Source organism: Notolabrus celidotus, chromosome 22 (genome assembly GCF_009762535.1).
Source record: "Notolabrus celidotus isolate fNotCel1 chromosome 22, fNotCel1.pri, whole genome shotgun sequence".
Classification (NCBI taxonomy): Eukaryota; Metazoa; Chordata; class Actinopteri; order Labriformes; family Labridae; genus Notolabrus; species Notolabrus celidotus.
This window is the reverse complement of record NC_048293.1, coordinates 21,610,090-21,626,851: the sequence shown is the minus strand read 5'-3', so window position 1 is coordinate 21,626,851 and position 16,762 is coordinate 21,610,090. Positions and strand designations below refer to the sequence as shown.

Here is a 16,762-nt window from a genome sequence, read left to right as displayed (position 1 = left end):
TTGTTTGACTTAACAAGATATTTAAGATGTCTTAAAACAAGTCCCTCTATCTTGCTCAAATGTTACTTGTTAAGTAAATGTATCTGAAATCAAGTGGGATAAGACATTTTGACTAAAAATGAGACAATTTCACTTGGTAAGATTTTGTGTTTTTTTGCAGTGTGAGACATATTGAGCCACTTCAGGGTGGGGCAACTAAGACACACGACCCAGGGCTCACTCAATAAGTTTACAAGGATATGGCAGCCATTTTTGCACAATGTAGGAAGAACCCCTGCCAATTGACTTCCACTTTTTATTTCAGATTTGTGTTTGACACAAATATTACCCTCTCCGTTATCATTTCTTTTGTCCTTTCTCTTTCCCCCTCACAGTATTTCAAGCTACTCAGGTGTAGGCATGTGTGTAGGGCCATTATGTATTGTGTTCAGTATGTTTAATATTGTGTCTCTTATGTGTGCTGGATGTACCCCACAAATTAGAACACATCTGATGCTTAAAGATTGTGAGGATGTTGTTACAGTTTCTTATAATCTAGGTGTCAAAAACAGGAAGATGAAATGAGGATGTGTTAACAGCTTTTCACCACAATGCCCCAAAAAGTCAAAACTGGAAAAGGAGTGACAGTGGGAGGGCGGGGTGGCTGGTGGTTAACAACACCTCATAATATCTGAATCATGACTTGAGAGACCCCTTACGTTGACCTGATACAGATCCTCTGGTTGTGTTTGGGTTTCGTTTAGTCAAAGGTCAATAAAGGAGAACTCAAATAGAGCTTTTAACTTCCAAATGAAGAAGTTCGTTTTGTCCTGCTCACCATCAGACATAAATCAACCACCCCGTGCATGCCAGTTGATAAAGCTGTATCCTCTTTGAAATGTCTCATGTTCCGTTATTGTACAAGGTGTGTTGAAAGAGCACATCTGAGCTTCCCTAAATCAATGATGCCATGAGGGTTATTTGCACAATATGCAATACATGAAGGGATCTTTAAATAGTTGTAGAAAACACTTGTGATTGGTCTTTCACTGACTTTTTAATTTCACCCTTTAAGGTCACAAAAGTTGATTTTGTGGAACCACCGTCACTCAGCTGTGTAATGTGTCACAACAGGCTTTGAAATGAGATCACACAAACCCACACACTCAGGCAGCGGGGTAGCATTAGAGTTAGGTTATCTAAGGTGTCTGTGGTTTATCATTAAAGCAGCCCTGTGTCGTCTGTCTTTATGTCTTCTTTCTAACTTAGGAGGACTTTATGGTGTGACGCCTCTGCGTTGCTGAGTTTGTTGATCAGCTTCTCTGATAAGCGTCTCTGAGGTCAATCAGGGTGAATTAGGTTGACGTCAACTGAAGTTTGATTCTGCGGAAAATAAGTGTTTTCCGTTTTTAAAGACAAGTCCAAGACTATTTATATTTCCCTGTCTCTGAAGTATGACATACTTCCTGTTTGTCATCAGCAAACAGTGAAACATGCATGCACACAATGTCAAAATGTAGGCTAGGATTGAAGATATACTCACTCATAACAAGAGATGTAAATGAGCAACACAGAGCATATGTATTTTGGTCGCCTTTTAAAGAATAATAGCGACTATACAGCCAGGCCAAAGGCTCTGTAGCTTCTCATGTATTCTAACACGAACGAAAAGTTCAGGAATTGATTAAACAATAGAATAGAAGAACAATAGGAGGCTAAGTAGGTAAAACAAAACCCATAAAACTGTCAGTGGACTAAATCAAAAATAGCAACGAATAGAATCAGATTTATTTAATCTCTGTCAGCATATGTGAGCAATAATCTAAAGTATATTGAAGATTGGGGACCAATGACTTACTTTTTTGATGTTGATGATGGAAAATAATAAATATATGTAGTGACTTTGGAAAGTTAGGCGCTATTTGTAAAGAATAGATTATTAATGGTCGTGACAAAATGACTAAATTCAGAAAATTCACATTTTATATCCAAAAACGTCACATTTTTTGCATTTTGCTGACGGATTACTGAAAAAATATCTATTACAAAATTTAGAAAACACACATTTAATGAAACTGAAAATTCATGCAACACATGCAATCATTTCTATTCTAGATATTTAAAGTAAACGCCTACATCATCATGATATGTTCATGTATTTGGCAACAGAAGCAGCATTTGGCCTCATTTATCTGGATGTGTCAGCAAATATTCAACAGCAGAGAAGCTATGGAAAATTTAATACAATTGACATCTTGTAGATATTAACATTTTACAGGAAACATCGAAACTCTAACCACCTGTTGGCACAAGAGGAACAAAAAGGGGATAATAGAAGTCAGTAGGATGATCTCTTTAACAGATTTAATTGTTGCCATTGTTTCCCAAACTATCTGGAACTCTCTCCCTCCAAACATCCGCCACTCTGATTCTCTTTTAATAATCAACTTTAAAAAGTCTACAACATATGACCTCTACTCCCCCCCCCCATCTCTGTTTTCTGTATTTATTTATTTATTTTTTGCACTTCATGTAAAGCGTCTTTGAGGACCTAAAAAATGCTGTATTTATTATTATTATTATTATTATTACTATTATTATTATTATTATTATTATTATTATTATTATTATTATTATTACTATTATTATTATTATTATTATTATTATTATTATTATTATTATTATTATTACTATTATTATTTTTTAATATTCGTATTCTTATTATTTATTATCAATATTATTTTTATGATTATTATTGTTATTTTTATCACTATTATAGAAGTAGTAGTATTCTTATTATTATTATACTTTAAGAGCTAAGTCTGTCACCAACACTTTCATTTCCTCTCACTGTCCATTCAAACCTCTCTGAGGATGTAACTCAAATGCATGTCTGAATGTAATGACCTTGTTAACGTGACTGTTTCGGTTCCCAGCGCCCTCGTTTAAATGCTACGACCATGAAGTCGAAGCTGCATAACAGTCCTGCTTTAATCAGTCAGCTGCCGGGAAGCCACCGCAAGGGTGAAGTGATACCTGTTTTCCAGCACATGATAGTCTTTGATTAATTGATAAGCAACAAACTTGAGGGTGTTGTTTCAGACTCCTCTGAGACTGTGAAGAGGTGATGCTGATTCACTGATGAGGGACAAAACAAACTTTTAAAGCTTGAAGTGAGAGAATAGAAATGATTAGAGATGAAACGGTGACCGCTCAGTGAAGTCAAACTATTTATCACATGTTTAAAAATCATGGCCGCTTTAAAAATCCAGATTCCTGCTTTGAAAAGAACAAGAGCTGCTCTGGCATGAAAGCTTTTGGAGTGTCCTTCACCTCTCCCTGATCCCTCCTCTCGTCCTTCCTCTTCCCGCTCTCTTTTATTTGCTCCCTGCAGAATGTGCCCCCTCCCCCCTTTCCGCACCAGCAGGCAAACATCTACACCTGAACTCAGGTATCTCCTTATGTTTCAGGTGGACGGGAGGGGGAGGGTGAAGTGGTTGGAAGGGAGGAGGAGGAGGAGGAGGAGGACCTTTAAGTGGTCACACTCCTGCGGTCAGCTAAAGAAGGACACTGCTCTTGACCACACGACCACACTCAGGCTGCGTTAAAGTTTCACAGATATGCTGCAGGAATGTGGCTGGTGCTCCATCAGGTCTCTTCAGCTTTGTTTCATGAGGAAGAGATGCAGATTTAAGGAGATCCAGGTCTAAAAGATAAACAAACCCCAAAACATATGTTCATGAGACAGAACCTGAGGTGACCGAGAAAAGAGAGGAGGGAGAGAGGAAGGAGGAGCCGAGGTCCTGATCATAGTTTACCTAAAGAACAGATAAGATGAGTTGGACAATCCAGCCTTTGTCATGTGATCACGGTGGGATGCTATTCCCACACCGATCAGGAGTGGGTGCATGGAGAGGAAGGGTGGGGGCAGCAACAGGTGGATTCCACAGATAGAAAGGCCCTTTGATGGCACAACCCCCCTGCACCAGGTGAAGGAAGGAGGCCAGACTCACCAGCCTTTAATTATTCATCCCTCACAGTCAATTATTAAACTTTTCTATTTGTCTAGTACTTACATCTTTCCCCTGCCGGGCAGGAAAACTATATTTACACCGACAACACTTCCTGAAAGTGGTTTACCCTATAGCTTCATAACTTGTTCCAGCAACGGGACTCATTCTTGAAGATTTTTAAAGAATAAAATATGACAATTGAATGAAATACTTCTAAAAACATGTTAAAATTTCTTCTATATCCATCAGAAAAAGATTCATCATTGAAGAACAAGTCAGCTGTTCCTGAAGTGTTATCTTAATGCTAGCCCAGGTTGACGTTGCATGTTGCATCACTTCATGATTTAATGAAGTATACGTTAAAATAAATATCGGTTAAAACAATACGGTACTATACTATAGGATATGATAGGGTATGACTAAACAATACACTAAACTAAACTTAGAACTTTAGTATCCTTTCTGTAAATTTGTCATGGACTCTAGTAGCTTCCTCCACTGTTGTATTAAATTAAAACCAGACGTAAACAGAAGTACACGCCAATAAAAACACTACATTTTGCATAAAGTTCTCCAACTGTATAGTGGCTTAACTAAAGTGTTATTGAACCATTTCATGGTAGATTCTCTTAACATGACCTACAACATGGTAGAGAAACATCTTGGGCATGACCTCAGAGGAACATGTTGGAAACAGCTGGACATTAGAGCTCCTCTATGCTCTGGAGGCTGAGTCAACAAATAAGTCAATTTAGTGGATGCGTTCATGTTAAATAACTTCACTTTTAGTATGCCTGAACACGTGAAAAGCACTTTATTCAAATGCCAGAGTGTCCCTCTGGCCGGAGAACAACAAATGGCCCAGAGAAACCATTTCCATAACTATCCAAATTTTGCACAAAGGACCATGATGGGTGTATGCACAAGGCTGAAAATGTTTTCACACGTAGCTTTTTCCCAAATGCATGCAAAGTAGACCATGAAAGCACAGTGTGTACCAATGAGAGAGGGAAAAGTGCAGAGAGTTAATATTTCTCTATATTGATTTGTGCCAAGAGGACATTAGCCCAGGTTTTATCAAGGAGGATGATCTTTGAATGAGTCTCTGAAATGAGCCTCCAAGAGATTTCAAGACTCATTGGAAGGCAGCTACATTATTTGGCCACATCAGTGCACAATGCTGTGCTGACATTTACCCCACAGCTCATACGTAGCCCACTCAGAATTCAAAAGTAAACCTTTTACCCCAAGAGCAGCCTATAACCTAGATTTTGCTTCTCTAAAGTTACACTGCCCTTTCCTCTGCAATAGAGAGTCAAACTCTGAGGTGTAAACTCTCAGAACCTCAAAATAAAAGCTTCAGCTGTGACTAATCTGGCACACCCTGCATCAAAAAGAAGAAACCGTCAGTGTTGACTTACAGTTCAAAGCTTTATTGGACATACAAAATTTTAATTCTAAAAGCATAACACATTTACATCACACGTTTCCAGATAGTTATACAAAACTTTGTCTAAACTCGTTTACAATCAAGTCAGGCAGATGAAGCCTAGAATCAAGTAATTTTTTGTACATTTTTAGAGTGCACAGTGGGCTACCAGTGACCTCTTTCTCCATCCTCTGCAGAGGACTGCAGCCTCAACCTATACACCAGTGTCACGCCCGGAAAAAGGGAATTTCCATAGTCCACAGAGAGCCCAGGAGACCAGCGGGACGCATGAAGAGCAGTTCGTGCGTAAAACCGACAGAGCTCTCTGGCAAGTTCCTCTCAGACTAGATCTCCAAAATTAGGGCCAGGCAAAAATATTTATGGGAAATCCAAAAATGCGTTTAAGGATAGGGGATTTTTTTTAAAAGGACGGCTCTCCAATCTGGGCGTCCTGGCGGTGTGTGTGAGTGTTCAGTGCGGAGCGCCTTCAGTCGCGTCACTAGGACCAGCCGTGGAGGAGGTGAGTCGCCAGAGCCAGAGGGAGCAGCATGGTGAAGATGTCGGTCCGCCCGCAGCCGCTCTTGTCACCAGTAGTAATGTTGCTCATTGAGGTGGAAGTCATTGTGTAGTTCATGGGGGCGGCTGTGTAGTTCATGGGGGCGGCTGTGTTTTTTTGAGCCTGGACCACCTGGAACAGACAACCATGTTTAACGCTCATGGAGAAGTAAGGAAGGGAGCTCAGTGCGTAAAAGTAGGGAATCAAACGATGATGGACACTTCACATTTTCCTGCCAACAACAGTTAACTCAATTTATCCGGTAGACTAAAAACATTTACTTTTAACATCATTTAAATAATTTAAACATTACCACCATTGTTTAAGCATTTATTTATATTATATTCTTATTTTATTTTTACATTTAGTAAAAAAAAAAAAAAACACAACAAAAAAAAAAAGTACTTTATAAGAGTATTTTAATGGGAAATGCATCATCAGTTTCCCTAAAAATCTAAATTCATGTAGGACAATCAATTTGTCATTCAGTCTGATAAAATCCACTTCCCCCTCCTTGAAGTATCTGATGTTAGTTAAACCTTTAAAGCTAAAAGATAACTTGATTGGAAATTAAGGACACCTGTTACATAAGAGATGTGAATGAAACCTTTTTAGGAAGAACGTACAACTCTTCAGCTTTTTAAAGGATATACCCAACTTTTACTAATTTAAACTTAAAATAAAAATCAGAGTAAAAGAAAAAGAGTCAGAAATCTTACCTGTAAGGAGAGGAGACTGAGAGCCAGCAGGAAAAGTCCCAGGTGAGCTAGGCACATCTTACTCATGTTGGCTTTGTGTGTGTGAACAAAGACTGGACTCGTTGCTCTGCTCAGGTCTGCTGCTCAGTGAGGAGATTCTTGAAATGAGTGAAGCTGCACGCGTTTTTATACTCCTGGTGACATCATCAGACATTCAAAAACCACCTGCTGCAGCCTTTGTCGTGCTGCATTCAGGTGCTGTCGGAGGTTAAGAAAGTCCATTCTCCTCCTCTATTTAAGTAGAGGTATGTGAATTAAAATACCTTTCATGTTCCCACCCAACCTGCACAATAAGTAAGCATAAGCTTGATTGATCATACAGGCTTAATTCATAAATATAGCAGGCTTGGTAGATCGCGGTGCATTTGGGAGCATGTTTATGCTCTGAAAAATTGCAAGCAAATCAGAATATTTTTTTAAACAGCATAACATGATCTCCTCATCAAGGGAAAATTATAATTGGGTAACTCATTATTGTAGGCTTTTAAAATAATCAATATAGTTAGTTGTTTTAAAATGGTTAGGTCAAAGAGAAGCTTAATTGTGTTCTTTCATCTGTGAGATCTATGTTAGGGATTTATTTGACTTAAATTTGCACCAGTGTGTCGTTAAAATAGCCTATATTTATTATCTACCTTTTTTTAATTTACCCTTTTATGTGATTTAAATGTTATTAACTGCTATGATACTCTCTTAAATAGACTAATCTATCATTAATACACTTTAATATTAAATATATATTTATATAATATTTAATATTTGAATAAAGTTACAGATAGATCATTTTTAATACCAAGTTTAAGTAACTTTAAATGTTATTCTTTTATTTTTTACTTTAAGAACTGTGTATTAATTAAAGATTGATAGATAGGGCCCTCTAGTGGCCGTCTACATTGTGACACGCACATGTTGCTGTTGAACTAAGCGTGACTGGATTAATATTGTCTCATAAAATTTACAATGGGATCATTAGGTTAATAAGTGATTGTGGTTTATTCAAAATAAAAAAAATATATGTTTTAATCAGAGTAGATTTTTATGTAGTTTGTTTGTTATTTATTTATTTATTTGTTTGTTTGTTTATTTATTCTTCCTAAGATCTCCTTTTCCACTCCAGTCCACATGGGGGCGGTAATGCGCCTATAAGCTGATTTACCAACCACCAATAAACTGCGAGAGAAGAAGAAGAAGAAGAAGATTGTCCCTTATGCGTTTCCGTAGTTGTCCGCCCCTTAATACCTTCCGGAGAGAAACAACACTGTAAGGAGGGCGGAATATAGCAGCGCACTGCTCTCTGTCCTAACTTTAGACTGAAATAGTTTAAAGTATTTGAACCTTCCTTCGGACACACAGCTCCCCCGCCTCTCCATGCTCTTGTCCCGGGTTTCGGTCGTCGGTCGGACACTAGCGAGATGCGGCCGGAGGTCACACCGGGGAGGCGGCCTCCTCCTCCACCGAGCTCTCTCCTTCAGCTCCAGCCGCTGTCACGGTGTCAGTCCGGGGGAAGGCAGCGCTCAGCCCGCAGAGGGGACCACCGCCCCGGGACTGTACCGGGACTCTGTCCTCCTCCCCCGGAGTGATTTCCCCGTGAAGCTGAGTGGACAGAAGCTGCTGGACAGAGAGCTCCAGATACAGAAGGTACAATAACAGAGGGACTCTCACAGGAAGTTCATCTATATCTGCTTGTTACTGCTGGAACCAGTTGATGCACATGACCTTTCCTTTCTATCAACAACACAAGATCTGTCTTTAATTCTGCATGCATCTCATGCTTCATTTAACAATTACACCCCTTATATCCCCTCATTTATAGTAAAGATACACTTACTTCCCTTTAAATGTGCACATGCATATTAATTCAGTGTAACACTAAAGTAATGCTTCTGTGTTGTTGACATGAAACTCTTCTTTTGCAGGAGTGTGGTTTTGCAGAGTTGTACTCCTGGCAGAGAGAAAGGAAGGCCAAGAAGGAGTTCTGTCTTCATGACGGACCTCCTTATGCTAATGGAGACCCTCATGTAGGACATGCACTCAACAAGGTAACCAGCTCACTCAGTGTTGCTGAGATGTTTCTTTTAAGGTGCTTTATTATATCTACAAAACATTGACTTCTGCCTCCATCATCTTGTTCCATCCAGATCCTGAAGGATATCCGTAACCGCTTTGAGATCCTGAGGGGGCGGCAGGTCCACTACATCCCAGGCTGGGACTGCCACGGTCTGCCCATCGAGTTGAAAGCTCTCGGGGAGTTGGGAACGGGCAGCCTCACTCCGCTGCAGATCAGGCAGAAAGGTAAGACAGGACACAAAGCTGGATGTGCAAATGTTGCCTTTCAGATGTACAGCTGCTGTAATGACTTCTTTTTTTTTTTAAACTCACCCAGCGCGGGCGTTTGCAGAGGGCGCCATAGCTCGACAGAAGAGTGCTTTCCAGCGCTGGGGGGTCGTGGCAGACTGGGACCAGTGCTACTACACCTTTGACGGGGCTTATGAAGCCGCTCAGCTGAAAGTCTTCCAGGAGATGCACAGCAAGGTGAACTATGCCTGATAACTTTTAACTAAAGCAGGGTGATAAAGCATTCTCTAAAGAGAATTATAATTAATTTTTTGTGTCTTACGATGAGACCCTGAGGACATTTTAACTCTTTGGATGCATCAAACAGTCTGACACAGAGAAGGAGAAGAGGAGCAGCCAGTTAGTCTGCATTTTTTGCTTGCATCACTTAAAAACATGTTTGAGCTGCAGGTGAAGAAAGTGCATGTTTCTGTAACAGAGGACATGCATGGAACTAAGAGGCTTTGTTTGTTTGTTTTTATTGTGGAACGGTTTAATTAGTCTTTATTTACATTATCTGTCCTGTAAAAACAAATGATAAATCCTTCAAAATGAAGGATAGACAAGTAAAGCATATGTTAATGAATTATATTCTACAGTTTAACTAATGCACCATCTTGTCAGGCTCCCATTACCAACGAAACACTCCTCAATGTGGAAGCATTACGACATTATTGCAGCATCACACAGCCCCACTGATAAGATAATAAGTTGCATGAGTTGTGGTCGTTACAGGAGTAGGATTGAAACTGAATTTTGACTCTCTGTGTTCATCGCCCTCTTCTTCTCCAGGGACTGATCTACCAGGACTACAAGCCCGTCTTCTGGTCTCCTTCATCGAGGTACTGAGTTACTATGCTCTCTGCAGAGATTGCTCCTCTAAGGCATCAATTAATGTCCAATTCTTTATTCTTAAGTGACTCTTACATGTTAAATCCTGTCTCTGGTTCTCCACAGGACGGCTCTAGCAGAAGCAGAGTTGGAGTACAACCCTGAGCACGTGAGCAGAGCCATCTACGCCACATTCCCCCTGAGCACGCTGCCGCCACAGATAGCCTCAGAAGCAGGTAAACAAAGACATGAATATGAGCTGCTAATGCTAACACATAAAGAACTGAACCTATTACTGCGAAAGACTTCTCTTTACAGTGTGTTTGTCTGTGTCGCGTTCCTCAGCTGGTCTGGAAAATGTCTCTGTGTTAGTCTGGACCACACAACCATGGACCATTCCTGCTAATCAGGCGGTCTGCTTCATGCCTAACGCACAGTGAGTCGATCATCATACAGAGTTCATGATGGAGTCTGAGAGCTGCAGAAGATATTTAATCTTCTGCAGCTGTCTTTGTCACATCCAGATCTTTTATTACTGGAGCAGATGCACGTTGAATACCAGACGGTTCCTCTGAGCCTTGTTTTGTGTTTTCAGGTACTCTCTGGTGAAGCGGGCGGACGACTCTCAACTGCTCTTAGTGGCCACTGAGCGCACAGCCAGCGTGGCGGTACTGCTGGGGACAGAGCTGGAGAGTGTCGGCACCTTCACAGGTAACACACACGATCGTCTCAGAGAGGGAGAGAGGAACTTGAGGGTCACTTTTCCAATCATGACATTAATTCATTTAAGTCATCTCGTCATGGAAATACAGTGAAGGTTGTTTCTCTTATGGAGTCAGGGATGGAGCATGAAAGAGAGACAGAAAAATGCATCCCAGACCCTCCTTCTGTATCTGGACCGTGATCAGATCTCACTTCCTCCTTAGCATGCATTAATGTGCGATCACTGTAGTTGAGGCCGTCCACTCAGGATCCTAACTGTCTGATCTGATGTTGATGGAAGGTTTAATAAGCAGGGTCATACACACACACACAGCGGTCCTCATGGTGTTCCGTCTCTTGTCTGTTCCTGAAAGGCTCCCAGCTCGAGGGAGGGATTTGCAAACATCCCACAATTCCCGACAAGGAAGTGCCGCTGCTGCCGGCCAATCATGTGACCATGGGGAAAGGAACGGGATTGGTCCACACAGCACCGGCTCACGGCATGGACGACTACAGCGTGGCTTCACAGTTCAAACTGTCTGTGGTGGGTTTCATAACAAGACTATAACATTCAGTGTGATGAATTTATAAAGGAACAACACAGCGGAAACAAAACTGTGTGTGTGTTTCTTCTACTAAAGGAGTGCATGGTAGACGAGGACGGGAAGTTCACGGAGCAGGCCGGCCCGGAGCTGCAGAGTCTGTCCGTGATGACAGAAGGAACAGATAAAGGTAGAGTTTAAAGTTAAAGGAACTTTCTCTTTTCTGTTCTAGGCTGTGTTTCTCTGCCTTGTTTGTTGAATCTCTTGTCCGTGTCAGTGATCACGATGCTGCAGGAGTGTGGAGCTCTGGTGAAGGAGGAGGAGTGTGTCCACAGTTACCCGTACGACTGGAGGACCAAACAGCCGGTCGTCATCAGGCCCAGCAAACAGTGGTTCATCAACACGGCAACGCTTAAAGACAAGGCCAAGGTGAGGCTTCTCTCCTCCTGCTGGGGAATGAAACGTCTCTTCCTGGTGCACAGGAACTCATAAATGTTGTTCTGTGTATATTTTTGCAGGAAGCCTTGCAGAAGGTGCGTGTCTTACCTGAGTCAGCACGCGGCAGCCTGCTCGCCATGTTGGACAGACGGACTTACTGGTGCATCTCCAGACAGAGAAGCTGGGGCGTCCCGATCCCAGTCTTCTACCACAGAGAGACCGGAGAGGCTCTCATGAACAAGTAGGCCGTCCAGCACACACGCAGACAACAGGCCTGTAACAAAACACACAAAAACTACACGTGACACCTTTTTGAGATCCTCACAGAGGTGTCTCTTTCCTCCACAGGCACACTGTGTCTCATATCGCAGAGCTCTTCAAAGAAAAGGGAAGTGACGGTTGGTGGGAGCTTCCCATTGAGACTCTGCTGCCGGCTGACGTGCTGAAAAAGGTACGTGGATGTTTGAGCTTATTTGAGATTGACGCTGAAGGGTAATGGCGGCATTTGTTTACATTTTTTTTTTTAAAGTTGTGTTTTTTTGGGCATTTTTGCCTTTAATGACAGGACAGCTGAAGAGAGACAGGAAATGTGGGGAGTAGAGAGCGGGGGAATACATGCAAGAAATAGTCGACCGGCCTAGAGTCGAACCGGCGACCTCTGCGACGAGGACTGTAGCCTCTAAACGTGGGATGCTTAGACCACTAGACTACCAGCGCTCCTTGTTTACATATTTTGAGCTCTTAATGACTTCATAGGGATGGAAAGGTGCCCTAGTAGATCCCTTCAGCAAGAAAAGAGCAAAGTAATTGTTGTTTTTGTTTTAAAAGAACTGTACCATAATAACTGCTGCATGTTTACCTACTCCACCAATTCTGACCTCTGAATGTGCAAAAATAGGGCCCAGAATTAAATTTACTGGAACCAGGAGTCCAACTAAAGTCAAATCTACCTTCTTTGGATCTGTGATTAAGGAATAATTACAGAAAAGCAACTAAATCTCATTTTGAAAAGCCCAAAAATTCAAAAGTTTGAGGAATAGTTTTATATTTTTCCTCCTGACCTGAAGCAGGACAAACAGGAGACAGAGTTACAGCTGAGTTCATCTCAGATTATAAATATTTCATCCCATTTAGCTCACTAATTAACCTCTACCTGTCCCTTGTTGTGTTTCTGTGTCTCCATCAGAGTAAAGCCGGCCCGGTGACTGACTATGTGTGTGGAGAAGATGTTTTAGACATCTGGTTTGACAGCGGAGCGTCGTGGGCGGCTGTACTAGAGGGTACGTTTGAAATCTCTGCTATCTCTCATGTTATGTGAACTCTCAAACACTTCACAATCTGCACAAGTTTTTATACCCTGCAAGAAAACAGTCTCTACTTTTTGAGTTTGTGCACTGATATTAAACATGGACCACACTTCCTCCCCTCCAGTGATGCTCAGCAGCTTTGTTCTCAGGGGGGCGGCGGTTAATTCTCAGCTCAGCTCAGCTCTGCCAGCTTTAGAAGCTGTAATCAGCCTTCTCTCATTAGTGTTATTGCACAGAAAGCCACTTACACTTCACCTTACGCAGTCCACCAGTTACGTCTGTGGACAAGTCTGCTGACTACAGACCTGGATGAGACCGTGCAGACTCAGCACAACGGGGTCACCGTGCTGCAAGGAAGCAAGATGTGAAAAATGGAACATGCTTTTTTAATTCTCCTCACACAGGAGCTTTAAGAAGACAAACCTTAATTCTGACTTGTTCTTTTGAAGACATGTTGACATGATGTTTCTGTTTCTGATTGATGTTACATGATGTTTCTCTTTGTCTCGAGCACACGACTGAACGACGTGCTGAAATGAACCTCTCACTGTGCTTGTCTGGTTTGTTGTTGTTGTTGTCACTTCCAGAGGAGAAGGAGGGAGACTCTGCAGAGCCCGAGTCACAGCTCAGCTGGCTCCCGGCTTCGCTCCGCAAACCTCTGGTCCCAGGTTATAAGACGAGTCCCCCTCACAGCAGCGTTTCTCTGGTCCTCTGTGTCTGTGTTTCAGGAGCTTTTACACCCTTACCCACTCCCACTCGTACTCCCTCTGTTTGCCTTCAAATGCTCTTGGTTATTTAGCTGATGCATGAACAGATCTGTGTTCTCTCTCTGCATCCTCAAAGTTGAATGAGAACACAAACTCTCCTGATGCTGGATTAAAAAAATAAAGACTTTGTGGTCACATTTATAAAACCAAGACAGTTTGAATGTGATGAGGAGGAAAACAAAAGAGGAGGCGGATGCAGGAAACTCTGCAAGACAGCATGAATCTCAGCTCCTCCCTGTCCCCCTTCTCTCTCTCTCTTGCACGCAGGACGTGCTCCTCTGAGCATCTGGCTCCTGAGAGCACTTTGCTTCTTTTTCAGGAACTGCGCACTCCTCTGCTTACACAAAAATATTTAAGTGTTGATGCAGACAAAGCATCTATTTCTACCCTCATTGCAAAGGCTGCAGTTTCTCCCATAACACCGGCTGGTCTTTCTTTCTTTTCCAGACATGTCTGTTCTCTGGGACTCTAATCTGTCACTTCTTTATTTGTTAGTCATAGTTTTATGAGTTCTTTACCCTAACGCTCTCCTCTCTGCTTCCCAAAGAGTCAGACTCACGGGCAGACGCGTACGTTGAAGGGAAGGACCAGATCGGAGGCTGGTTTCAGTCATCGCTGCTCACGAGTGTCGCCGTCAGGAACAAGGCTCCGTACAAGTGAGAGTCTCATCCACACACTGCAGTTTACTAATGATCTAAAGGACTGAACGTGACTCGACCTCTGTGGTCTGTCAGAACCACCCCGACTCTCTCTTTCAAAAGAGACTTAAATTGCTTTAACATTAAGATGTGTGTGTGTAGGTCACTGGTGGTTCATGGCTTTGCTGTCAGCGAGAAAGGAGAGAAGATGTCGAAGTCTGTGGGAAACGTTGTTGACCCTGATGAAGTCATTAACGGAGGGAAGGTAAGAGACCCCGAAAAATCATTTCATGTTCCTAAAATCTGCACGACTTAAAGTTTCTGTGAGTTTTCTAAGTTATGCTTCTTCACGCTTCGCCTCCTGCCTCGTGTGTTCCCAGGACTCCGGTGTTCCGGCGTACGGTGCAGACGTTCTGCGTTGGTGGGTTGCTGAGTCCAACGTCTTCTCTGAGGTTCAGATCGGACCCTCTGCGCTCAATTCAGCCAAAGACAGCATCAACAAGGTGCCGGTGCAGAGAGGACTCAGTGATTTATGTTCATTAAAACCTCACAACATGTTTATTAAAACTTCTTTGTCTGATTTTTCTCTCCAGCTGAGGAACACGCTGAAGTTCCTCCTCGGGAACCTGCAGGGCTTCGACCCTCGAGTTCAGGCGGTGGACCCCAAAGAGATGCACTACATCGATCAGTACATGCTGCACCTGCTGCGAGAGTTCAGCATCAAGGTGTGTGAACTGTGAAGGTGTTCATGCTGCTGCTGTCTGAAAAGAGTTACCTGTAGAAGCTGAAGCTAAAAGTAACTGTGTGAGTGTTTTTAGGTGACGGACGCCTACAGTGAGTTTGACGCAGGCAGGGTGATCCGTGTCCTCCAAGCCTTCATGTCCAGAGACCTGTCCAGCTTTTACTTCAGCATCATCAAAGACCGGTACAGACCTCCCACACTTTGTTGCTTCAGATACCAGAACCTCCTTTTCATGCTTCTAAACATTCTTCCTCTTACCATCAGACTGTACTGTGATCCAGAAGACTCTCTGGGCAGGAGATCATGTCAGACTGTTCTAGAGGAAGCTCTGGATGGACTCACTCGGTCCGTCGCTCCCATCCTGCCTCATCTAGCTGAAGAGGTCTACCTGCACGCGCCGGGACACGACGGTGTGTGCCTTTTGAGTTTGTGTTATCAGACTTTAAAGTAATTCTGTAGAAGAGAAGTCATGAACTGTGTTGTTTTTGCAGAAGGGGAGACGTTATTCAAGAGCGGCTGGGTCAAAAGCAGCTCTGTGTGGCGGCGACCGGGATTGGAGGAGGCGGTGGAAGGGGCGTGCGCCATCCGAGACTCCTTCCTGTCTTCTATCCCGGGCAAAAACGCCGCTCAGTACGACCTCACCATCGCCATCGAGCCTGGACTGCTGTTTGAGCTCATGGAGGTACAGAGAGTGTTTCTGTGAGTCGATTTAAAGGGACAGGACACAATTTTTAAAAACACTCATCCCCGTCTTTGTTTACATTTCAGTCTCTCCAGGAGGAGCCGTCCTCCACATCCTCTCAGCTGGTTGAGCTGATGATGGTGGCGAGGGTCAACCTGACCAGCAAGCTGCCCAGAGACCTGCCCCACGACGCTGTGCTGAGTCACGGCACCTTCCTCATCAACCTGGAGGGTGAGGAACTTTAAATCTTTCCAGCATCTGCAAATAAATGAGTGGGACCTGATGCTCATTGTGTGTTTGATCGTCCTCTCAGGTGGCGTTATCCGTGAGGACAGTCCCTACAGCATCGCAGTGGTTCCCACCTCTGCAGCCCGGTGCCCTCGCTGCAGACGCCACACAGCCAACTCAACTGACTGCCTGTGCCCTCGCTGCCAGACCATCGTCTCCCAGGCTCAGTGACCAACGACAGAGGACGCTGTCACGACTGCAACCAGCAAACACACCTGGGCCTGAGTTCTGACCAATCCTTGCCTCCATGAGCTGAGTGATGTTTCCTCTCTGCACTTTTCTCTCTATTCGGCTCCTGCTGCGTCGGAAGAGAATGGCCCTAATAGCATAAACTGATCCTGTATGTGCTTCAGACTTCACCGCTCTTCTGCAACACTATCAAACACTTTGCTTGAACGGCGGGTGTGAACTGTAAAACCAAAATGTCAAAGACGTGCAGGTTAAACATTAGAATCTGACGCTGCATGAGTTCGTTTGTTTACCGTGTACTCGGGAAGTCATGCAGGAGGCTTTTTGTTGGAAGTTTACTCTGATGAGTGTCACTGTGTGACAACAGTAGAGAATCGGGTTGAGGGTTCTTTCTTTGTAAAATAAATCCTGTTCCTCGTTATAACTTTACCTGACAATTGATGATGTATGAAAAGTATGTATCTAAATTATAAATAAAGTTTTATCTCTGAGTTTATTTTGAGTCTCAACTAGAGCCGAGATGTTTCTTTTTTTTACAGATATATTTTTGGCCTTTTTTCCTTTATT

At 42.9% G+C, this 16,762-nt stretch overlaps 1 protein-coding gene across 2 annotated transcripts; it reads left to right on the top strand.

Moving 5' to 3' along the window:
* The first annotated feature begins 5,939 nt into the window (after positions 1–5,939).
* Positions 5,940–16,704, top strand: iars2 (isoleucyl-tRNA synthetase 2, mitochondrial). Of its 2 annotated transcripts, none has more exons than XM_034674785.1 (24): positions 5,940–6,145; positions 7,834–8,373; positions 8,652–8,774; positions 8,874–9,027; positions 9,119–9,267; positions 9,862–9,911; positions 10,027–10,136; positions 10,246–10,336; positions 10,496–10,611; positions 10,977–11,146; positions 11,244–11,334; positions 11,422–11,573; positions 11,663–11,823; positions 11,931–12,033; positions 12,769–12,862; positions 14,204–14,312; positions 14,457–14,559; positions 14,675–14,797; positions 14,888–15,019; positions 15,113–15,219; positions 15,301–15,446; positions 15,528–15,718; positions 15,805–15,949; positions 16,032–16,704. In XM_034674785.1, the coding sequence occupies exons 2-24, from the start codon at positions 8,104–8,106 to the stop codon at positions 16,175–16,177; spliced, it is 3,036 nt and encodes a 1,011-aa protein (XP_034530676.1). In that variant the 5' UTR covers positions 5,940–6,145; positions 7,834–8,103; the 3' UTR covers positions 16,178–16,704. The 2 variants fall into 2 exon arrangements, with proteins under 2 accessions (XP_034530676.1, XP_034530675.1); XM_034674784.1 differs by lacking the exon at positions 5,940–6,145 and adding an exon at positions 13,477–13,557 and having other exon boundaries at positions 7,919–8,373; positions 16,032–16,690.
* The last annotated feature ends 58 nt before the right edge of the window (positions 16,705–16,762 follow it).